General features: G+C 48.0%; 1 protein-coding gene across 6 annotated transcripts in view; it reads right to left on the reverse strand.

Annotated features, from left to right (window-relative positions):
- The window catches only part of Dpp6 (dipeptidyl peptidase like 6), a 906,096-nt gene that overhangs the window by 21,035 nt on the left and 859,864 nt on the right, over positions 1 to 25,197 (reverse strand). For all 6 annotated transcript variants that reach the window (XM_087656307.1, XM_087656309.1, XM_087656310.1 and 3 more), the window contains 1 exon segment: positions 7,977 to 8,024. In XM_087656307.1, the coding sequence (XP_087512433.1) occupies positions 7,977 to 8,024 (48 nt within the window).

A 25,197-nucleotide genomic window follows, 5' to 3' on the forward strand; every position in this document is an offset into this window, starting at 1 on the left:
TAGACACAGGGACTGTAAAACGCTTCAGATGATTTCATGCCTGTAGGACCTTGGCATAGACTGTGCTGGGCTGGAAGGGGGCGGGGCAAATGCCAGCATTAGTTTACACGGTAAAAGGAAGGATGCAAAGATTTGACTGCTAAAGAAGAAGCGTTTTAAATCCATTGGAAGAGATGAGAGTAGGAGTGAACTCAGATTCCACAGGATCACGGCATGAGTGTCCCAGTGAAAATATCGTTGGCCCAGGTTTTGTGTTTGGTGCCTAGGTTGGAACCCAGGGCTGTGTGCAGGCTAGGCAAAGTTCTCCCACTGAGGCACACCCCAGCCCCATGCAGCTCTCTCTTCAGGAAAAGCTCTCAGAAAACAACTCAAACATATGAGGGAACCATAAGACAGTGGTTCTCAACCTGTGGGTCAAATGGCCTTTCACAGAAGTCATGTATCAGATATCTTGTGTATCAGATATGTACACTACAATTCATAACAGTGGAAAATTACAGTTATGAAGTAGCAATGAAAATTTTATGGTTGGGGGTCACCACAACATGAGAAACTGTATTATAGCATTGAGAAGGTTGAGAACCACTGATCTAACAAATCAGTTTACATCTAAATGGGATGTCTCTAAGCAAGTAGTCTTGCCTGGCCTGGAACTCACTATGTAGACCACACTGGCCTAAACTCATAGAGATCCACCTGCCTCTGTCCTTGACTCCAGGCCTGGGATTAAAGGAGTGCACCATCACCCCTGGCTGTCTTTTTTCTCCTGGCCACCAAATCGCTCCTTAGATATTTGAAAACTGTAGCTATTAGATACAAACTTGCTCTGTGTGCTGTAAGAGCTGGGCTAAATCAGGCACCAGGAGACAGAGGGGATGCCCGCCTCTGTGTTTGTGCATTGTACACATGTCCTGCTATCAGAGTTCTCCATGGCTGTGACTGGACAGGCTCTCAACTGAGACCTGGCTCAGCTTCCCGAGAGCAGGCTTCATCCTGTAACCACAGCCTGGAAGTGTCTGGCACTGTCTCGGGACAGGTGCCATGGCAGTCGAGTGTCCACTTGGCTGGTCACTTCTGTGCCAAAGGAGATCTACTGCAGGCCATCACCCTGCTCTGCTGGGGCCAGGTTTCTGAGAGCCAAGGGCTACAGAAAATCCGCACGACCCTCTTCCATGGTCAGCATGGACTTTAAGGGGCAAGGTGGTTCTGTTTCATTGTTTAGAGACGGGGTCCCGAGTAACTCAGGCTAGCCTCAACTTGCTATAAACTTGAAAATAGCCTTGAACTTTTGATCTTCCTGCCCCTACCCCCCTGTGTGCTGGACTTTCTAGTATAATGCTATGCTGGTGATAGGACCAAACTCAGAGTTCTGTGCATGATAGGCAAGCAGGACTGAGCAGGTCCCCAGCACACAAGGTGGCTCTTAAACCCCCTCCTCTCCTCCCTGCCCTCTCTCCCCTTACTAGCAGTGACCTTGGGCCCTCTTTACCATATGACCTTCCTATCCCTATTGCCCAGAAGTCTCCTTGGAGGGGAGTCTGACAAGTGACACTTTAAAACTGTATTCCACATTCTTGAGTGGTTTGTGCCTAGTGGGTGGTACTCGATACTGGGTAGGGAAGGTGGGTATGGCCTCAGTATGCTCAGAGGAACAGTGAGACAACTGCCAGATGTCAGCTGGGATGGGTCTAACCTTTATAAAAAAACAATTGGCAGGGCTGGGGGAGTAGGACATTTTTTAGAAGCATGTGCAACAAACAAATACAACAACGAATGTCCCCCCAATCAACCAACCAAACTCCAAATAGACTGCATCAAATGTGGGGAAGGAGGAAAGATGTCTTTGTGGGATTGAGTCGTGAAGCTGGGAAGCCTAACGAGGCTCCTGACCTGGCTTTCAGGATGGGTAGGCAGGAGTGGGTGTCCACACACATGGCTCATGTGATGTCCTCAGCCCATTCATCTTCTCTCAGAAGATGTGACATGGTGTGTGGACAGTGTAATCCCAGCTCTTTCCCACGTGGGCCCATAGTCTTGTGCCGCCATCTATGTGAACACTAGAACCAGGGGCAGACAGATGTGGCTTTGCTGCTGTTCTCTCCATCTCCACATGGTGACAGACACATGAATGGCCTTTGGTGCTCACAATAATGACATTCTTAAGGATGCAGCTTTTAAATTATTCAGCATCACATCTGTGAGCACACCACAGGTTCTGTTTGGAGATAGGATTTTCTAAAGGGGGAAGAGTCAAGTATCCTCAGGGAGGCTAGGCTAGGGAGGACCAAGCTCTCTGTAACAGTAATTCCAACTTTCCTAACAGGGCTGGGTTAAAACAGATTGATGAGCCCCACTGTCATCCAATCATAGCCCTCCTGATGGGCCCGCCCCCTTACTGTGCTCCTGACACACAGGCTGCTCAAGGGAAGGCACCGTGCAGTTTGCTTACACCCACCTGTCCTTGCTCCTGATGATCTGTACTCTGCCCCTCTGAATGCTCTGGACTGCGACTTTCCTCAAAGAAGCTCTAGGGCAACTCAGAGGTGAATGCTCAACAGGGAAGGAGTCCAGTGGGCTTTGTACACCCTGGCCTAGCAGTAGAAGGTGCAGGAGCCAAGGACTCAACTTCCCTCAGCTGATGGCGTGCAGAGAGATTGCCAAAGGTGTCTCCCAGGCTACTCTTTTCCTCAGTGATGAGGGTCTGAGGTCCTGGGTCCCTTCCGCTAAGCAGACAGCAGCTATGGAACTAGACCACTGGAGTGTGGGGCAGGGACAAGGAAGCGTCAGATTTCTTCTTTTATATTTTAGGGCCTCTGCATGTTCCAAAGTATTTCTGGGCATGAGACGCAAGTCTGAACACTAGATTCCTTTTTGTTTCGTGGACGTGGTAACCACTTGGCCTGAAGGCAACTTCAGATGTATTACCAGTGGCCCCATACTGTGACTGCAGCCGATCACATGCCAACATGTTCAGATTCAACAAGTCCTCGACCTTGGAGTGTTTGGATTTTAGAGTTTTGGGTTGGGGACACTTTCCTGGCCTGTAAAGGAAAAGTACTCTGACGAATCACACTGATTTGACCGGAAATGCAGCCTGCCCCTAGGGCACTGGGGAAATCCACCTAGGTTCATGCCTCCATTCTCCTAACTGTTGCTGAGAAGTCCAGGAATGCACACAGGTGGACATGGTCCATGACACATGCTGCAAAGCTGCTGGCTGCGGGGCCCTGACCACAGGACGCCAGCTAGATGATCTGGAGGGTGAGCAGAGCATCCAGCTGCTACGTGGCTCTCTGTGGGCTTCTGTAGGTCCTCACTGTATAGAACCCAGGCTGGTGAGGTCGTCTGTGTGCTAGTCTGTTTCATGCACATCTTTACACTGCTCCTGGAGCTGCTGCTATTATTATTATTATTATTATTATTATTATTATTATTATTATCATTATCATCATCATCATCATCATCATTATTATTAATCATAATTATTTTTCATGACTGTCCTTTTCTCTCTCCATATGTTCATCTATAAGCATGGGTATGTGCATACCATAGTTCATGTGTGGAGGTCAGAGGACATCCTCACCCACGGGTCCTCACCTTCCACTTCTTCTGTTCTGTGTTCTGGGAATTTGGGGAAGGAAGTGACTGATCTGAGCCCTACCTAGCCCTAAGGCTGGGTTTTTCTGCCTGTCTGAGGCATACATCCATGGTGTGCTGCAGATCGTTCACTCAGCACAAAGACTGCCAAGAGGCTGTGACCATGGCATGGACAAGATGCTATGACCTGGCCCAGGGGACCAGGGCTAGTAGTTATGTGTGGCCTTACCCAGAAGTTACTAGTTTGACAGACAAGAGACAAGCACAGGGCATTACTTTCAAGGTTATCCTTTTAAGTGCTGTTTTGCTGGGCTGTGGCTTGCTGTAGCAGCAGCAGCCACATTACAAGTTCCACATGCTAGGAGAAAGTCACTCTCCCACAGATACCTGGAGACTAGACACAGCGCTGGCTCTGAAACTTGATGGGGCCCATGGCTCAGTTTTCTCTTGCAGGTGAATCTGATAGAATGGATGGCAGGCTGGCACTTGGGGCCAGGGCTCTGGGCTATCACTCAGACAATTATTTGTAAGCCATTTGCATTTTGTGTGCCTGAGACTGATGCATTCAATAGACTACATTCAGACATGTAAACTTTACACTAAGCCGTGAGAGTTCCCTGGAGTGTTTGCTGTGGCTTGCTAGGGGCTGTCTCTGAGTCTCCCCTCCCTTCTCCCTGCCCTCTGGTTCTCTTTTCCTTCCTTTCTTCTCCCATTGAACTATTTGCTCCTGAACAGGCAGCTTCTAGGAGAAATGACTTCTTAGCTGGCAGGATTCTTTGCAAACTCCTCCTCAAGTTCCTCAGTGAAATGGAGCAGACCCTGCCTGTCTCATTGCCCTCATGGAGGGAGGAAAGAGGACCCTGTGACAAGACACAGATAGTGCTTGTCATCCACCAGTTTGCATTTTTTAAAAGACAAGGTCTTGTAATACAGCCCAGATTGGATTTAAACTTGTTTTAAGAAGGAAGATTTATTTATTTTTCTTTTATGTGTATGAGGGTTCTGTCTGCATGTATGCCTGTACACCACATGTGTACAGTGCCCATAGAGGCCAGAAGAGGGCGCCGAATCCCCTGAAAATGGAGTTAGAGATGGTTGTGAGTTACAGAATGCCAGAGCATCCCCTGACAGGGTTCTAGCCAGTGCAACTGGCACAGACTGGTGACACCACACACACTCAGCCCACAAGCTCTCTTTCCTGGACTCCTGTAGGGTGGTTTTCATGTCTAGGAGCATCCAACAGCGTAGGAACTGGGCTGCACAGAGAAGGTGTTGTGTTGTCTTACGTGGGTGGGTTGAAGCCTAACTCTTTTTTTTTTTTTTTTTTTTTGTCTTTTTTTTTTTTCGGGGCTGGGGACCGAACCCAGGGCCTTGCGGTTGCTAGGCAAGGAAGCCTAACTCTTGGTACCTGTAAGGTGGCCTTAATTGCAAAGAGGATCAGTGTTTAGGTGAGGTCACTAAGGTGGACTCTAAGGGGAAGTAGACACAGATGATGCCACACACAGGTGAAGTGGCTGGTGTCTCAGGTAACTAGTGCAGTGTGTGGCTCAGCCAGGCAGGGGGCATGGCGAGGCTATGCAGCCACAGCACTTATTTCGCTCAGGTTGCAGCAGAACATCAGACTGTGAGGAGGGAGAGTGCTTCAAAGAATATCAGGGAGTTACCCACGAACTCGTAAATGTCAGCAAATACTTAATACAAGCAGCACTGCTTCCTCCTCCTCCCCCTTCTCCCACCCCCTCTCTTCCTCATTCTCTTCCTCCTCTCCTCTCTCCCTCCTCTTCCTCTCCCCCTCCTCATTCTCCTCTTTCTCATCCTCTTCCCCTTCAACATTTCAGCAAATACTTAATACAATCAACAGTGTTTCCTCCTTCTCTCCCCCCTTCCTCATTCCCTTCCTCCTCTTCCCCCTTCTCCCCTCCCCTTCCTCATTCTCTTCCTCCTCTTCTCCTCTCTCCTTCCCCCTTCCCCTCCTCATTCTCCTCCTCCTTCTCTCCCCTTCCTCATTCCTTCCTCCTCCTCTCCCTCCTCCCCCTTCTTTTGCCCCCTCCCTTCCTCATTCCCTTCCTCTTCCTCTTCCTTCTCCCCCTCCCCCTTCCTCTTCTCTTTCTCCTCCCTTCTCTTATTTTCTAGATAAGGTTTTTCTTGTATTTCTGGTTGTCCTGGGACTCTCCCTTCCTGTAGACCTGGCCTGCCTCTGCCTCCTGAGTGCTGGGATTAAAGATGTTCATTCACCACCACACTTGGCTTCTAGCAGGGTTTTGTTTTGTTTTTGTTTTTTGAAGGGAGAGGGGACACGGTCTCTTTATTATGTAGGTCTGGCTGCTCTGGAACTCAGTATGTAGATTAGGTTAGGTTGACCTTGAACTCTCCGAGATCCACGGGCCTCTGCCTGGGTTGGGATGGGATTAAAGGCCGGCAGCATCATGGCCTGCTCCTGCACATGCTTTCTTAAGGAAGGCACTTCAGAGACTCAGGGCGGTGGCCTGATCTTAAGTGACGACATCAGGGAAGGGCTAAGCAGAAGCAACTTCTTGTGTTGTTGAATCCACGGAGGCCACTTGTGTTGGATGCTGTAGCTCATCCCTAAAGCCAGGTCTCTTCCCTGATGTGTGCCCGTTGGGGTGGGCAGCATCTTGGTAGATGGTGACAACAAGCAGTTACACCAGAGATTGCAGGGGACATGGACCGAAGAACCTCCAGGACTTGAAACCTCCCAGACTCTTTGAACAACCCCAGGTAAGGCTGGAGCTGAGGCCTGGGGGCAGGATCTCTTCACTCTAAACCCACCGCTCCTGGTGTGGGCTGGGGCAGAAAGACTGTCAACTCCCACAAGCATCGCGGCCACCTCTCAGCTCTTGCCCCCATCCATGCTAACAAGAACATTCAGACTTTTCCTTCCCTCCCTCCCTCCCTCCCTCCCTCCCTCCCTCCCTCCCTCCCTCCCTCCCTCCCTCCATCTCTCTCTTTGAGACAGGGCCTCATGGAGTTCATGCTGGCCTCAATCCCCTGCCCTTGAGTTTGCTCTGTAGAAAAGGATAACTTTAAATTATGGCTCCTCCTGTCTAGTGTGTGGGTGACAAGTGTGTGCCACCGTACCCAGTTTAGGTTCTGGGGACTGAAGCCAGGGCTTCGTGAATGCCGGGAGAACATTCTACCAACTTCCTTTGCATTTAAAGAATCTTATCACCTATTTACTTCTGGCTTTACTACTCATGCTGGAATTCTGAATCTCTAAACACATCTCAGGCCTGGCAGACTGCTCCCACGATTTGACGTGTTGTCTCTTTAACTGCATCTATTTTACCCAGCTTCAAATGTTTGGACCTGAAGCTACATGTATGTTTGATTTTATTCCAGGGCAGGATATAGAACTGAGGTTCTTGGTGGCAGAGGAGAGATGGGGCCACCTGGGGACAGGGAAAAGCAGGGGCCAAGGGCACAGTTCCTTTATCATCCATCATATCTAGCATTCCGATTTCCCAAACACAGTGCATGTGGCAGCCTGCACTAGGTGCTGTCTGGTAAAAACCTGTAAGTTCCTTTGTAGGCTGAAAATTCCGGAAGTCACGTGCTCTGGAAGACCTATTTGACTCAGATTTCTTCAAGCTCTTTTTACCTGGGTCTTGACCTTGGGCCCTGGCAGTCTCAGTGAGCCTCCTGCTGGATCCATTTTGTGAGAATCTTCTGATTCCCCTGGCCTTTCTGACCACCTCCTTATCCTTAACACTGATGTCCATCTCCCTAGCTTGGCCACAGCATCAGCAAGAGTTCCTGCCACTGTCTACTCGCAGTGATCTCCATGTCCTCTGTGCCCTTGCTGCGTCATCTCCCTTATGTCATAGCCACCATCCTGGCCCTCCCTCAGGTTTCCCAAAGGTTCTAACGATCTTCAGGTGACTCTTATTACTTTGGCAATAACCTTACCTTAATAGTTTAGCCCATGTAACCCTGTCTTAATCATCCTGTAGTATGATTCTTCCATATCATGGACATGACCCTCTGACCTGCAGGCAGATGACCTCTGAGTACCCATGAAGCCCTGTTCTCAGAGCAGGCCTTAGAAGAGGCTAGAGCGAAGCCTCCTCCTGACTAACGTTCAGATCCAGCGGGTCATGGGCTGCTGACCCAGAAGATTTCAGCCATGATCTGGGGGGTACCCAGGGAATGGCCACCCAGCCTCAGTGCTCACAGGCTGTTCTGGATCCTGATATTTTCAGGGACCCAGAGCTTCAACTGGGTCACATTGGTCCTTATGACCATTTTATTTAGCCAGAACAGGCCCCCAGAGGGGCCTGAGCTGGGGTGGGGTAGACTGCCTCACAAACCTTGGTTTTCATTCCTGAAGCTCAGAAAGATTTAAGAGGAACAACACTTACTTCTCTTATCCGTGGTATTGTGCACAGTAACAGTGGGTACGCCAGGGCCTGGGTCCAAAGAGCAGAGAGATCACAGGAGAAAAAACAAAACAGGTCATTAGTTTAGAGTGCAAGAAGAAACTAATCTTTTCTTATGACATGAGGTTTGTCTGGGTCCTGAGGCTAATGCAGCCAGAAGACGTGGCTCTCTAACATCACATCTAGGTGCATTACCAGGATCCTCTTGATGGGACACATGGTGGCTACATGGGTATTTGACAGGTGTGGAAGATACTTTTGCTACACAGAACTGAGGACCAGATATTGGATCCCTGGAGTCCACATGAAGGTCCTGTGGGCTTGGTGTCCTGCCTATGATTCCTGTCTCAGATGAGACACAAAGGGTCCCCAGAACGAGGAGATAAACAATACTGCACACTCTGGCTTTGAATGAAAGTCTCTGCTTCAATGGAGAAGGAGGAACAATTGACACCGACCCCAGGCCCTACATGCATGTGTACACACACTCATATACACAAGTGCATGTAAACATGGAAAGTGAAAAGAATCCAGGTTATGGTGGTGTCCTCTTCAGGGTGTGCAATCGGTCCCTGCTTGGCATGCTAGCATTTCAATCAAGGTTTGGCTACTCCATCTTTCTTTTTGCTTCTTGGATTCTTTGAACAAGACACCAAAAACCTGGCAACACTTGATTCTGACCGACACCACTGATCACTCTTGTACACATTTCCAGATCACCACATGGCATAAGCCACCAGTTTGCAAAATATTGAATTTGGGTTAAAGGCCTGTAACCTCATTTCCACGACTGAGCTGCAGCCCCACAATGCCTTCCTGGAATCTGTATATATTACTCAAGTCTCAAGCTTGAAAAGCAGGCCACCAGAGCACTGGAAGGAAGCCACCATAGTCTCTGACTTCCTGCCAGACTCTCCTAAACTCTCCAGGACGTGGGAATGGGTTTTGAACATGTGAATCTGTTCACGAAGCCCCTTCGACTGGCAGCTGCTCAGCTCCAGGGCTATTCAGGGTGCAGGAGTTAGGAGAAAGCTCCTAGGACAGCAGCTGGCTCAGCCACCCAATGGTTCACTGCTCTGCTGCCTGCAGCAAAAGCAGGACCCAGGTTAGATGCATGTATTTTTAGCTTGCTGTCTGGGGAGCTCTTTTCCAATACCCTCTTGCTTCTGCTGCTGTCTCAACTCTTGTGCCTGCTGGAGGCTGAGCTGTCCCCAGGGGTTGGTTGCTCTCCCTGGCCCCAGGTATCAGATGGCCGCTCTTTCTCTTTTCTGGTGGAAAGCCTTCAACTACCGAGTCTGAAAGTGCACCCGCCCACAACCATAGGGCTGGTCAGTCAGTCAGTCAGTCAGTCAGTCAGTCAGTCAGTCAGTCCCTCCCTCACTCAATCACTCACTCACTCGCTTGCCTTCTCTTACAGGGTACCAGGATTCAGGCTGTGATGTCACGGCCTTGGACATTACTGGCATGCTAGTTCTCATCCCTCCCCTCGGGTGTGTGTGTGTGTGTGTGTGTGCATGTACATGTGTGTGACATCAATGTTATAGGATGCATATTTAGGAACGACAGTGTTGGGGCTTTGGATCCACAGGGTCTCTGTCAGCACTCTGCCTACTTCCAGGGTCTACATGGCATGGAGGGCCAGGGATCTGCCCACGGGTCCTTGTGTGGCTCAGAGACCTCATCTGGAGAGTTGACTTTGCAGTCCAGGCCCAAGAAGGATGCTGAGAAGATGGCTCGGTTGTTACGAGTGTATACTGCTGCTCTCTGCTCCTCCCTGTTCCAGAGACAGCCGCATCTTCTTGTGCAGTGCCAGCCTCGTCTCATAGACAAGAAGGTCGGTGTGAATGGATTTGGCCGTATTGGGCGCCTGGTTACCAGGGCTGCCTTCTCTTCTGACAAAGTGCAGATTGTTGCCATCAACAACCCCTTCATTGACCTCAACTACATGGTCTACATGTTCCATGGCAAGTTCAACAGCACAGTCAAGGCTGAGAATGGGAAGCTTGTCATCACCGGGAAGGCCATCACCATCTTCTAGGAGCGAGATCCCGCTAACATCAAATGGGTGACGCTGGTGCTGAGTATGTCGTGGAGTCTGCTGGCATCTTCACCACCATGGAGAAGGCTGGGGCTCACTTGAAGGGTGGGGCCAAAAGGGTCATCATCTCCACCCCTTCCGCTGATGCCCCCATGTTTGTGATGGGTATGAACCACGAGAAATATGACAACTCCCTCAAGATTGTCAGCAATGCATCCTGTACCATCAACTGCTTGGCCCCCCTGGCCAAGGTCATCCATGACAACTTTGGCATCGTGGAAGGGCTCATGACTACAGTCCATGCCATCACTGTAACTCAGAAGATTGTGGATGGCCCCTCTGGAAAGCTGTGGCATGATGGCCATGAGGCAGCCCATAACATCATCCCTGCATCCACTGGTGCTGCCAAGGCTGTGGGCAAGGTCATCCCAGAGCTGAACGGGAAGCTCACTGGCATGGCCTTCCGTGTGCCTACCCCCAATATATCCGTTGTGGATCGGACCTGCAGCCTGGAGAAACCTGCCAAGAATGATGACATCAAGAAGGTGGTGAAGCAGGCGTCTGAGAGCCTACTAAAGGGCATCCTGGGCTACACTGAGGACCAGGTTGTCTCCTGCAACGTCAACAGCAACTCCCACTCTTCCACCTTTGATGCTGGGGCTGGCATTGCTCTCAATGACAACTTTGTAAAGCTCATTTCCTGGTATGACAATGAATATGGCTACAGCAACAGGGTGGTGGACCTCATGGCCTACATGGCCTCCAAGGAGTAAGAAACCCTGGACCACCCACCCCAGCCCAGCAAGGATACTGAGAGCAAGAGAGAGGCCCTCAGTTGCTGAGGAGTCCCCATCCCAACTCAGCCCCCAACACTGAACATCTCCCTCACAATTCCATCCCAGACCCCATAACAGGAGGGGCCTAGGGAGCCCGCCCTTCTCTCTTGAATACCATCAATAAAGTTTGCTGCACCCTCCAAAAAAAAAAAAAAAAAGAGTGTATACTGCTCTTGCCGAGAGTCTGAGTTTGGTTCCCAGTACCCAAGATGGGTAGCTCACCCTGGCTCTGTCACTCTAGCTCCAGGGGGATCTGATGCCTATGACCCTCTGAGAAACCTGTACTCACATGTGCATACCTCCCCCCACATGCACACATGCACACACGCACACAAAGATGAAAACAATCCAGGAGTGGGAGGGGGATATCTTAGGGGATGTCTTGGAGAAGTAGGAGGTGGAGTTGGGGTTGATATGTTTATAAGGCATGTTGCAAATAAATTTAAAACTGTCAAAGAGTAAGTAAAAGAGACAAATAAATAAATAAAACCTAGATTTTGCATATGGCAAAAGTGGTGGTATTTGCCATTCTGGTTCTGGCTTATACTGCTTAATGACCTCAGTCTTCGTATTCCTTGAAAGTGATGGACTTCCCTTCTTCTTAATGGCTGAAGAATGCTTCCCTCTCTTATGCATGCTACATTCTCTTTACCCACTCACCAGTAGGCACCTTGGCTGCCTCAGCCACTATGGAGCGCTCTGACAAACATAGGTGCCTGCAGTGTTCTCCCTGTGATTCCTTCTAGGACCTGCACAGCTGACTGCAGTCCTGGAACCTCCAGACCAATTTCCACATGGCTGTTCTTAATTCTTGGGACCCTTCTCTACCCACTCCTGTGCTGTGCCTCTTCCTTATCCAGAGATGGGCAGGTCAGAAAAAAACGAAGGCATCTTGGTTGCCTGTGAATTTCAGAGAACCGATTGATGGCTTTTTCACTACAGATACGTACGTCCCTGTGGTGCTGACAAAAATGATTTGTTGTTTGCCAAAAATTGACATGTAGCTAGGTAGCCAGTGCTTCTATTCACTACCTCTGGCACCACCTACCTAAAAGAAAGAAGCTGCTGGAACATGAGTCTGTCCCCTGACAGGCAGGTAAGCACTGACTGCCAGGTTCGACATTGAGGCACACTGTGTGCTTCCAAGATCCCTTCCTGCAGAGCCCATTCGGAGAGCAAGGCAGCCGTTGAGAGATAAAGAGTTAGCCACGCACAGAGAGAACATCTGCAAACATAGCACGCCCCACGCTCTTATTAATAATGAAAACAATTATTATTTATTCAGTGCCTACCATGTAAGCGGCACCCTGGTAACTCTTTCCTATGAATAATTTCAACTCCAATCTTCACAGCACTTCAGACGCTTCTCAGACGAGAACAGCGGTAGAGAAAGCTTTAAGTCTTTTGTCTCATTTATGCAGCGAGAAAGTCACAGAGCTTGGACAAGGTGTCATTTTCTAAATGGTGACTTTTAATACATGTCTCTAAACAGAAATTTAAATAGTAAAGAGGGGGACTGAGTGACAGCTAAGGACCTGTTCATCCCTCCCCCAGAAATAGCCTAGAACCTTCTAGAATACCCTAGTGTGTATCTGTCACATTTATATGTAAATGCTGCATTTACATATAAACAAAAAGGTTGCAAATAAAAAATTACATGCAAAATTAAGGAGACCCAAACTCTGCACGACTGTACAAACTTCTAGACCATTAGAGCAGTCTTTGACACGAAGCTAAAGAGCTTCACATGGGATTTTACACGTTCACTATCAGGTTTACAGTTATCCACCACTAAACATGAAAACTCCATGACAAACCTGGAACTAGAAAAGCTTCATATTTCCTCTTATAAACATGTTATAAAGTATGAAAATATTTTAAGCAAATATTTTTAAAGATTTATTATACCTGTTTCCGAGACTGGGTCTCACTATATAGTTAGCCCTGGCTATCTTGGGAATAGCTTTGTAGGCCAGGCTGGCCTTGAAATTGCAAAGATTCTCCTGAGAATCTGGAGGATGGGCCATCACACTGGGTTTATTATGTTTATGGACATGCATATGATATGTATGATATGTATACATAGTTTTTAAGTTAAAATTCTTTTCTGTAAGTTTATGGAGTTTTTTGCTTGCTTATATACCTTTGCACAATGTACATGCCATGCCCTCAGAGGCCAGAAGAGGCCCTTGTGTCCTCTGGAACTGGAGTTACAGAAAGTTGTGAGACTTCATGTAGGTGCTGGGAATTGAACCTGGGTCCTCTGGAAGAGCAACCAATGCTCTTAACTGTGGAGCCAACTTTCCATTATTATTATTATTATTATTTTGTTTTATTAAGACAGGATCTCTTGAGGTAGTCCTGGCTACCTTGGAACTTGCTATGTAGACCAGGCTGACCTCAGGTTCACAGAGATCCTCCTGTCTCTGCCTCCCAAGTGCTAGGATTAACAATGTGTGCCACAAACCCCAGCTTTATTTTTTATTTTACTTATAAGTAGGCATGTTTGTCTGTATGTTAGTGTGTGCACATGCATGCAGGTGCCCAGGAAGGCCAGGGGCGTCAGATCCCCGGAGCTGGTGTTACAGATGCTGCCTGGTGTGGGTACTGGGAACCGGACTCAGGGCCTCTGGAAGAACAGCAAGTGCTCTTAACCACACAGCCATCTCTGCAGCCCAATGTGTTAAATGCACAGATAAAAATAACACAAAAATATGTGGATATATGCCTGTAAATGCCACTGAATCTTAATAGCGAACTGGGCTTGCCCTCCTTGCTTAAAACATGAGAAAACAGATGGATTTGGGGTTTCCTGTGTATCGTCAATTGGCACAAAACTCTCAGTGGAAACACAGGGAAGGGCTGGAGAGATACTCGCTGGGTAGCTTTGGCTGTGCAAGCATGAGGACTGAGTGCGGATTGCCAAGACCCATTAAAACCTGGTTGTGGTGGCAGTGCCTCTAACCCCAGCACTGTGGACCGTGTGCAGTGATGTCCTGGAGACTTGAAGGTGAGCTAATTGATGAGGCTCCAGCTTCTTTGGAGACCTTGTTTGAAAAGATTAAGGTGAAAACAATCAAGGCAAATGCCAAACACTGATGTCTGACCTTCATATGTGGGTACATACATCATATAGATATGTTAAAGACATTTTAAAAATGACTCTCAGAAGCCCTTGGTTCTGCCAAGGCTGGACCCCCCCATCCAGTGTAGGGGAATGTCAGGGTGGGGAGGCAGGAAGGGGTGGGTGGGTGGGTGAGCGAATGTCCTCATAGAAGGGGGATGGAGGGTGGGATGGGGGTTATGAACGGAAAACTGGGAAAGGGGATAACATTTGAAATGTGAATAAAAAAATATCCAATTAAAAAAAGATTTGAATAGAAAAAAAATGACCCTCCAAGCCTTGGCATAGGACTTCCTTCCTTCCTTACTTCCTTGTTTCCTTCCTTCCTATCTTTTCTTTTCCTTTCCTTCCCTTCTTTCTCTCTTTCTTCCTAAATATTTTACTTTTATGTGTATGTGTGGGGATTGTGAGCAGAGGCCAGAAGAAGGTACCGATCCCCTGGAGCTGGAGTTACAGGAGGTTGTGAGCTGGAGACATAGGTGCTCAGAACTGAACTCAGGTCCTCTGGAAGGGGAGCAGGCGCTCTTAACTGCTGAGCCAACTCTCTAGTCCTCACAGGAGTATATCTTGAAAGAAGACAGACAGATTTTTTATTTCATAAAAAATACTAAAAAGAAAATCGATTGTGGAAATCTAATTAAAACCACAACGAGACACCATCTCACACCTTCTAGATTGGTGCAATCACAGATAGCACACTGTGGAGGATGTGGAGAGAGAGCTCTTGTACACTGTGGGTGAGACTGTAAATTAGTACAATGACCGTGAAAAACAGCACCAGCACGCATTCAAGCTTACAAAGAAAACAGTCAGCTGGCCCAGGTATCCTACTACTGGGTGTGCACACTAAGGACACCCAGTCAGAAAGCTGAAAAGAGACTTGCATCCTTGTATCATGAAAGCATTGTCAACATAAGTCAAGACACCTAGAGACCAAGTGGCCATCACTAAAGAATTGAACAAAGAAAACAGCATAGTCCCATGGGAGCACTGTTTATTCCCTAAAACTCCTGTAATTCATGATGGCTTGGACTCACCGCTAGGACATTACGCTCAGGAAAATAAGAGAGACACAGGAAGACGAAAACATTCTCAGAGACGCAGAGGAGGAGAATGTTGGTGAACAAGGGGTTGGGAGCGTGGGAGGAAATGCTGGTCAAAGGATACAAAGTTTCCCCTAGACAGACAAGAGAAGTACACTCAAGAGTCCGTCATGCAGCACAGACAGAGGATACTAGAACTGTGTTGTATCTCTGAAGATCAATAGGACAGTGTGCCTTCTGTACTGTTATATAGCACATGTCAGGGTCACATGCCTTGTGGACTTCATGTGCTTCTTATCCTTAGTCTCATTTCAACAGCACTGCTGCTAATTTACTGCCACCTCGGAAGTTAGCTCTTTGTCCCCTGGCTGTGGGTATTTCTCTTGTGTTCTTCTTAAGTACTGCCAGCACATGTGTGTGTGTGTGTGTGTGTGTGTGTGTGTGTGTGTGTGTGTGTAAATACCTAGGCTGAGCTATAACTTTCAAAAGTGATATCCACATCACATAAACAAAAGGACACATGCACTGAGCCCCACCCCCACCGCAGGCACAGTTCTATGCCTCCTTTACTTCCCATCCCAGAAGGCCACTGGGCAATGCACATGTAAAGTCTGCTGAACAAATTAGCATGAATGAATGGTCTGCTAACTGCCATCTTGGCCGCGACATATCAAGGTACAAACTTTAAATTGGGCCAATGAAAAGTCTGAAAGACTGTTTTCTGTGCCCTGTTTTTAATTTAGGTCATGGTGGTTCTGTACCCCCAAATCTCACTAACTGCCACCAATCACTGACTTAATTTACAGATCTGAGACCCATGTCACAGCAGGGTCATTGTCATTCTGTAGTATGCTTCCTAGGCTGGTCAAGTCAAGTACAATTAAAACTGTATTAAGGAGACACAGATGACATTTAAAGGCCTCCCTTCTATGTCTATAGATTACAACCTGGTCCTCTCCATCCCCTGCAGACTCCTGACCCATACTCATCACTCTTTAAATTATTTATTTACTTGTTTTATGTATATGAGTACACTGTAGCTGTCTTCAGACACACCAGAAAAAGGGCACCAGATCCCATTACAGATGGTTGTGAGCCACCATGTGGTTGCTGGGAATTGAACTCAGGACCTCTGGAAGAGCAGTCAGTGCTCTGAACCACTGAGCCATCTCTCCAGCCCTATGCTCATCACTTACTGTTGCTGTAATAAAACACTGGAGGAAACCACTCAGGGGAGGAAGGTTTATTGTGGGTTGTGGTTTCAGCCCATAGTTCATTGGTTCCATTGTTTCTGGGTCATGCCGAGGCCTCAGTGGGGAATGTGTGGTAGAGCAGATTGGCTTACCGCATGGTAGATAAGAGAAAGAGAGGGAGAGAGGGAAAAAGGGGGAGAGAAAGAGGGAAAGAGGAGGAGAGGAAAAGGCAGAACAGGAGACCAGAGAGACCAGGGACAGGGCCTACCCTTCGAGGCCCTCCAGTGACCCACTTTTCCCAAGCAGATCTCCCTCCATGGAAACCCATTAATAGGAACTTGCTGATATCAGAGCCACCATAGTCCAATCACCTCTTAGGAGCCAAGCTTTTTAACCCAGGAAGGAGTGACATATCTATATGTAGGCCATAACATGGCCTGAGGTCAGCTCCTCCCAGAGTGGTCAGGTTCCCTCATTCTGTGGCTATCTAGGCCACAGTGCCATTGAACTTCCCTGCAGAAGATCAGTGGGCTACACTCTTTGCTGTCCGTGGATTATGTCAGTGCCCACTTCACCACTCCGTGGTGAGTAGGAGGCACATTCATTACTTTTCTGTTGCTGTGATACAAGCACCACAACCAAGGCCATTTATAGAAGACTTTATTTGGGCTAATGGTTCCAGAGGGGTGAGAGTCCCTCATGATGGAGAGGCGAGCTCACATCATAAGCCACAGGAAGCAGAACGTGCACACCTTAAGTAAAGATGAGAGAGAGAGAGAGAGAGAGAGAGAGAGAGAGAGAGAGAGAGAGAGAGAGAGAGAGAGAGAAGACCCATACCAGAAGAGGGCATCAGATTTGGAGCCCAGGGCTGGGCTTTAGACCTCAAGGCCTGATCTGACGACATGAGGTACTCCTGCTGTAAAGGTTGTACCTTGTAAACCTAACCAACAGCGCCACCTACTGGGGACCACGTGCTCAAACGCCTGCGATAATGGGGGATATTTTCATTTAAATCACCACGGTAGGCTTCTGAAAATTGGTGGACTTTTAGGAAAACATTCAAATAAAGAATTTCCTCCTAAGAAATAATGACCAAGTAGAAGACTCCCAAATTGGTCCTTTGACCAGACCTGTGTTATTGCGTCCCTAAGAGATGAAAGAACATGGTAAAAACATTGTATGCAAACAATTTTGGAGGAAGCCTATAACATACCCTAAGCTCATCTCTCACAACGAGGGGGTTACTAATGAAGCTGCGATGTGTGCTCAAGGGTATCTTCTCAGTGTCACACAGCTCTGGCCAAAGGCCAACAGTTCCACATTGAGAATCTCCCTCTAAAATACAAACTGGCTACAGCAATGGGCAAGCCTGATGGGGGTGGAGGAGGAGGCCCAGAGTCTGGGGAGACACCTCAGCACAGCTGTGTATGAAGTGCTGGGGCAGCAGTGGCAGATCACCTGCAATCCTGGCTCTCAGCAGGCAGAGGCAGGAGATCCCTGGAGTAAGCTGATAGCTAAGGGAGCCGAAGCAGCAAGCTCTGACCCTGCCTCGATACGTAAGGTAGAGAGAGAGTGACTGCAGGAGGAATTGGGTGCCAAAACTGGGGCTCTTTGTACAGTACACTCAGTGCATGTGTACTTACACACACACCTTTCACACACACATTATATACACACACACACCATATACACACACACCATCCACACACACACTTACACACACACCATCCACACACACACTTACACACACACCATCCACACACACACACACTTACACACACATCATCCACACACACACATACACACACCATTCACACACACACATACACACACCCCATCCACACACACACACCATCCACATATACATACACACACCCCATCCACACACACACACACACACACCATCCACATATACATACACACACCATCCACACACACACACACACCCCATCCACACACACATATACATGCCATTCACACATGCCATTCACATACACACACATACACCATTCACACACACAAACATACCATCCATACACACAATACTTCATCCACACACACTATTCACACACACACCACTGACACGCATACACACACACATAGACCACCCCCATACCATTCACACACACACACACACACCATCCACATACACATACACTCACCATCCACACACACATCACACACACATACATACACACCATTCACACACATACCACACCCACCTCTACACACACACACACAAACCATTACTCTCACCTCTGTACATACACCATTCACACACATACACCATTCACACCCATCCCAACATATACACACATGCACACCCACCAGTCACATACACACACACAGACACACACACCACCCACACCCCAACACATACACACACACATACCATTCACACACATATACACACACAGACACACACACAGACACACAGACACACACACACACATACTTCACACAATACACAAAAGTAAAGAAGGAGAAATCCTCAGTTGGAGGGACAATGGAGGCAGAGGGAGAGGCTGGGCTTCATTCCACTCCTCCTTGGCCTATCTTCTTGCTACTGTATACTTTCATCCATTTTGAGGCTAAAAACACACAATTATATTTCTCTACAAGTCCCTCTGTCCATGAGGCCAGGTCTTTCCTATGTGAGGGTTCTATTTGTACACAGTCTCACGTGTATGCCTCCGTATGTACACAGTCATAAACTCACGTGTACAAGCATGTGTGAACCTAAGATTCTTTCAACCCTATGCTAACATTTCTTACATCTTTGATAATTCAGCTTGCCTTATCGACAGTGCCCCTTGGAGCAAGAACACAAATGGAGCTGGAGAGATGGCTCAGTGGTTAAGAGTATTGGCTGCTCTTCCAGAGGACCCAGGGTTCAAATTCCAGCAACCCCATGGTGGCTCAGAACCACCTATTAACTCCAGTTTCAGGGATGTGGCTCCCTCTTCTGGCCTCTGAGTTTACTGCATTCACACTCATGCAGGTAGAACATACATAAAATAAATCTTCAAAAAACAAACAAACAAAACCGTTTGTTACCAACATCAGGAGATAAATTGTATTTTCTAAGCATTGCTTATGAAGAGGAGAACAGGAAAAATTGACCTTTCAAAAATTTTAGTTAGAGCCACAGCTTATTTTAGCGAAAGTTAAATGTTTGACTTACAGATTGCTATTGCTCCAAAAAGGGACAAATATGTAGGTGAATTTATGACCACCATGCTGCGGTAGATTATGTTGGCTAATGGACAGAAGGTCACGCATTTGGACTCCATTTAAAGTGAAATTCAGAGTCATACAACAGACTTGCAAAGAGAAAATACCTATTCTTTGTGTTACCGAACTCCAGCCCCATGTGGTCGAGCGCACCGGCTTGCGACCTGTCCGGTGGGGTGGAGAGGTGAGAAACGGTTTGACTGAGAAGGGCGCGGAACCTTAAGGGGAAGCCATCGGAATCAATCCATGCACAGAGACAGAGCTCATCTTCCTCTCTCACTCTCGTCTGCACCCGGGATGCTCTGACACATCACTCCGCAGACGCTAACCTCCTACTGTGTAAACAATAGAGATTCTCGCATCCCAGGTGACCCCATGCGTGCTGCTGGCGCTGATGAATGCATTCAAAGATCAGCTGCACGCAGGCGAAGGAGGCAGGTTCTGGCCGCTGGGGATAATTGGCAAGGGCCCTGCCGTGTGCAGACTTCAGATCTCTTTATTTACCAGCTCATGAATCATGTATGGTTGGTGCAGAGAATGTATACACCCAGGTGATATGATCGTCCTAACGAACAGGGAGCGAGCGGGCTACCCAGATGACGGCAGATAATTAAAATGTTTGTTCCTAAGTCGGTATTTCCCAGTCAACACTACAGACGGGCTTTGTTGCTGTCTGACTTTGAAGTCTTGTTATCAGTGACATCAAACCCGGGATTTAGTGCCAGCCCCACCCCTACCCACCCCCAGCCCCCCTGCGTGTACCCCACAGCGTTTAGCTTTGCTTCAGTTCAATTTTCTGTCCAGGGAACTTGAAAGTGATTCCGTTTTGCAAACAGAGTCTGAAGGTACTGCTCAGTGGGGGTGCAGAGGTGGGTGGGTGGGCTGTTTCACATGGATGACGGAGAGGCTACACCAAGCTGACTGATTCTCACCGCACGTGGCCTCTTGGTACAAAAATTACGTGTGAGGCAAGCCTTCCCAGCGACTGAGACAATAATAATAATAATAATAATAATAATAATAATAATAATAATAATAATAAGTTTTTAAGAGGGAGGGGCCTCGGCAGACTCTGGGGTCTCAATGCTTCCTACAGGAATCTGATTCACAAAGGCTTCCAGACTCGAGACTCCCCTGCATTTATCCCCTGCATTTAAGTCTTGGAGCTTAAACCGTGTCACCCTGACAGACTTATTGAAACAAAATTAAATCTTTGTTTACTGAGAGAAGGTCTTATGTAGCCCAGGCTGGCCTTGAACTCACTATGTAGCAGAGGATACCTTTGGGCTACTTACCCTCCCACCTCCAACTCCTCCATGCTGAGACATCAACTATGCATTACCTGGTCGGTCCCAGTGACATATTTAGGGATTACATGGAATTCAGGGTGTGATGGCGGAACTCAGTTTTTAGTTTTGTGATGAGGCAAACGGAAGAGGACAGTGCTCCAATGCATACACACTGTCTGATTTGTCCCCTAAAGAGCTGGGACTAAAATCTGGACTGGGGCCTCTAGGCCCTGAAGGCTCACAATGCTCGCTACTTGACTCACGTCTCACAGATCCTGGGATCCTGACTGTAGAAAGGAAGAGTTTGTATTCTAGCTCAGTGCTGATTTTCAGTCAGACAATTGCATCTTAATTTGATTCCCAATGATATATTTATCATCATTGGGTCATCAATCATTATTGGAACTTTGCAACATCATCATTCTCCTCCTCCTCCTCATCATTGAGATGGGGGTCTCTCTGTACCCCATCTGGTTTTAAATTTACAGTCTCCCAAGTGTTGGGATTGCAGCTGTGAGCACAGCACAGCCTACTGTTCTCCACGTGAAAAAATGTTCAGGACCTCTACAGTACGTCACCGGTCAATGGCATCCGGTTAAATAAATGATCATCCGAGGCATCCGTGGTGTGTGTTCCCCAGGAATGATCACATGGTCAAGTCATCTTAGTGGCTGTGGTGACTCTTCACTAGCCTCCCAGCTTCCAGCCACGTGCCTCCATGCCACGAAAGATCCTAGATCCTGTCTGTCTTTGGTAATGGCCACGCTGTGACAAGAATCCACAAGTAACCCTGTCAATCACTAAGTTCAAGGGGAAAGGGCTGTGCATTCTTCCCGGGCCTGGGCAGGATGGTGGGTTTAGAGGGATTCTGACAGCTCCCCTCCTTGTGGGAATGTCAGCAGCATCCTGAGAGGAGTGCTCACTTGGGTGAACCAGTTACAACAGGCGAGCCTCTCAGGCCGCTCACCCAGTGTGGGTAATCAATGATTTCTTTACTCTCAAAGAGGATCAGTCCTTGACCGGCTTCAGCCAGTGGGAGAATGCAAGCCTGTGAAGCTGGTCATGTGCTATGCTTCAGTCTCATGGCCCAGCAAGGGCATCATTTCTGAAGTTTTCTGCCTGGATAAATCCAGGTCTTCACAGTGTGTCACTAGGACCCTGCCTGGGCCGCTTACTGGGTGTCCCCACGGCAGTGGCAGGAACATACTTGGCTTCAGGAAAGGTGGTACTCTGACCCCCAGAAACCTCTGCATTTGACAGAAATGACTGGACATGCACTTTTCCTTCCAGCATCAAAGGGATGAGAAGAAGTGTATCATGGGCCCGGGGTGTGTGGCTGGCAGGACACTTTCCCAGCACACAGAATGGGCTCCATTCTCAGCACCACATAGATGGAGCATGGTGGAGCATGGCTGTAATCTTCACACGCTGGAGATGGATACAAGAGAGTCAGGAGCTCAAGGTTATCCCTAAGGGCCAGCCTAAGAGGAGCAGGATGCAGTCTCTGAAAAACTAAATCCCAACCCTAACACCAAACCACATCATCCAGGCATGTCCTTTTCAAGGTTACGATGTGATGTTGACGACTAGAGTCCACACTCACAAACCGCACACTAGTTACAAAAAATATTTGACAAAGAACTTCATAATGTTTTGAGGGAGCTTCTGATTTTGTGTGGAGTCACAATCATACCTTCCCTTGGTCGCACACAGCCCAGGGCTGCAGATGGAACACGTTAGAGAGAAAGGCAGCCGGCCCTCCACGCTCTTCCTCATGCTGGATTCCACACACCTTCTCTCTTTTACCTGCTGAAAGCTTCCCATCTCCATGGTCACATCCTCTCTCTGCCACGTTTCTCCCACCTAAGGACTTCTGCAGTTGTAACATAGCCTCTTCTGATTAGGGTTCTGGATGCTTCCATAGCTCACAAATATCTCACACGGGCTCTCTTCTGGCAAGGGCTGTGTGTTTAACGTGTTGATATCTTCCTTTCCCACCCAGAGTTCCCTTCCCTCTTCTCCTGTGGACCCTCCAGTGCCCTCAATATTTGCTCCAGCCTCCTCTGTAAGATTCTGACTGTACTTCCTTTGCTGCGGCCATAGAAACAATGACAACAGGGACAGGCACTGACTGCCGTGCCTTGAATTCCTGTGTGCCCTGCGTGCCACTCACTGCTCTGATCATTTGCACATAGCAGGTCATTTACTCCTTAAAGGGAGCCTACAAAGTGGGAATTACATGTGCTTCATATTCATATTCTGTGAATAAATGGAGGTGTAGAATTATAGGGGCCACAGTGGCTTTTACACCCTGCCTGAACACTCTGCGCTGTTAGCAGAGCTCTCGGACTCCATGCTTCATTATAGAGTATGGGTCCTTTGAATAAATATGGTCCCCATAGACTCATGTGTTTGAATGCTTGGCCCATGGGGAGTGGCATTATTAGAGGAGGTGTGGCCTTCTTAAATGAAGTGTGTCACTTGGAGGTGGGCTTTGATATATACACACACACACACACACACACACACACACACACACACACACACACACACTCAAGTCTTGCCCGGTATGAAACTCTTAGCTGCCGGTTTTCTCTTAGCTGCCTTCAGATCAAGATGTAGAATGTCTGGCTTCTCCAGCACCAAGTTTCCCTGCACACTGCCATGCTTCCCCCATGATGATAATGGACTGAACCTCTGAAACTGTAAGCCAGCCCCAATGAAGTGTTTGCCTTTATAAGACTTGCATTGGTCATGGTGTCTCTTCACAGCAATGAAACCCTAACTAAGACATAGAGTAATAGGAGACCTCCTTATTCACCCTCTACTGCACTTCCTAGTTCAGTAAGTTTACATGCATGCGAACAACCACACGCGGGTGCACACCACATGTGCACACCACATGTGCACATGAAACAGAGAAAGAAAGAAACAGAAACCTCACCAAGACCAGGGAGAAAGGACAAAGAAACAAGTATAACCGTTCTTACAAATACAGGCAAGGATATGCACGTGCATACTCGTGCATCGGGGTGAGTGTGTAGGCATGCACATGTGCAACTACACACATGTGCATGTGTACACCAATGCTGGCCTAGGCCTCACTCCTTAAATTTATCCTTCGGTTTTTCTTTTCTGCAGTTAAAATCTCCATTTCCTGCAATCCTCCCCATTTGATCACAATAGTGAGAAATTAGGGATGATTCGAGCAAAACCAGCAGTGTGTAACGGCGGGCAAGTATTTTACAACACACATGTGAGTGTCCCGTGGAGAGGAAGCACCGGTGTGGTCTGAACACACAGTGACAATGGTAATTAATTCCCTCTTGCTTTAATAACCATGTTGTTAAAGTGTGACAGAACAGATGTTTCTTTGAAACACCAGCTCTTTCAGAGCACATGACAGTTGTCTGGAGGTTCAGCTCCTCGTGAGGTCTGAGGGTGCATGGAACAGGCCAGTGTGGGTGAGGAGTCGATCAAAGGCAGCAAGGCCCTTGCTAGGGCTCCTTTCTATACAAGGGAACCAAGGAAGAGGCACCAGGCTAGAGGTGGTTCTAGAAGTGGCACCAAGACACTGGGCATGGCATGCTTTGTGGGTCAGAACAGGGCCAACAGTTCAGGAGCCTCAGGAGAAACCCTCTCGAAGGTCACTGCATGCCTGAGATTACATCCCTCTGTTGGGATGCCAACACCCCCACAATTATGGAAATTGTGCCCTTGTGCCCACCTCCAGCTGCACTGATGACATGGGATGGTTGGAACAATGACAGTTCTAGCTGTAAGGTGGACAATGACTTTAGAGAGATCGTAAGGACAGTTTTGGAATCAGAGTTGTTAGAAGACAGCCAGCTTCTAGGCAAGGAGGCAGGGCTCAGTTCCTTCCACATGAGTTTGAGGCCATAGTTGTAAGTCTCCTTGCAGCACTTAACTCCAAGGGTTGATAAGGCAGAGGGCGTAGGTGCTGCTGGTTCTGAGGGCTGGTGACAGGAATATGTTTATGGAGATGTTGCTGGCTTATGGCAAGTTCCTTTCCGCAAACCTCAAGTCAGAGTGAGGTAGCCTAGAGAAAGACGCACACAGCCTGGAGGCCTGAAGTTCAAGGTTATAGCACCTGCAGGGTTGTTTGTACTCCCTGTGACTCCATAGGAACCCTTCCCCAGTATCTGACAGCTTCTGGCGGTGGCCAGCAATCCCTGGCTTGCAGACACCTCCCTCTACCCCTTGTTGTCACAGGTTATCTCTGCTCATGGTGGCATGGCTTGTCAGAGAGAGAGAGAGAGAGAGAGAGAGAGACCATGCTGATGATCTAACAGAGAAGTTGTATCTGAATATCCTCAGTGTTCTTGGCATGAAGACGTGTCATACATCAGGCCTTACCCAGGCTAGTCCATCCGAAACCACCATCCACACAGAAAATAAGAATTTTGTGTCTACACAAATCTTTGT

Source organism: Rattus norvegicus, chromosome 4, assembly GCF_021556685.1.
Source record: "Rattus norvegicus strain SHRSP/BbbUtx chromosome 4, alternate assembly SHRSP_T2T, whole genome shotgun sequence".
Lineage (NCBI taxonomy): Eukaryota > Metazoa > Chordata > Mammalia > Rodentia > Muridae > Rattus > Rattus norvegicus.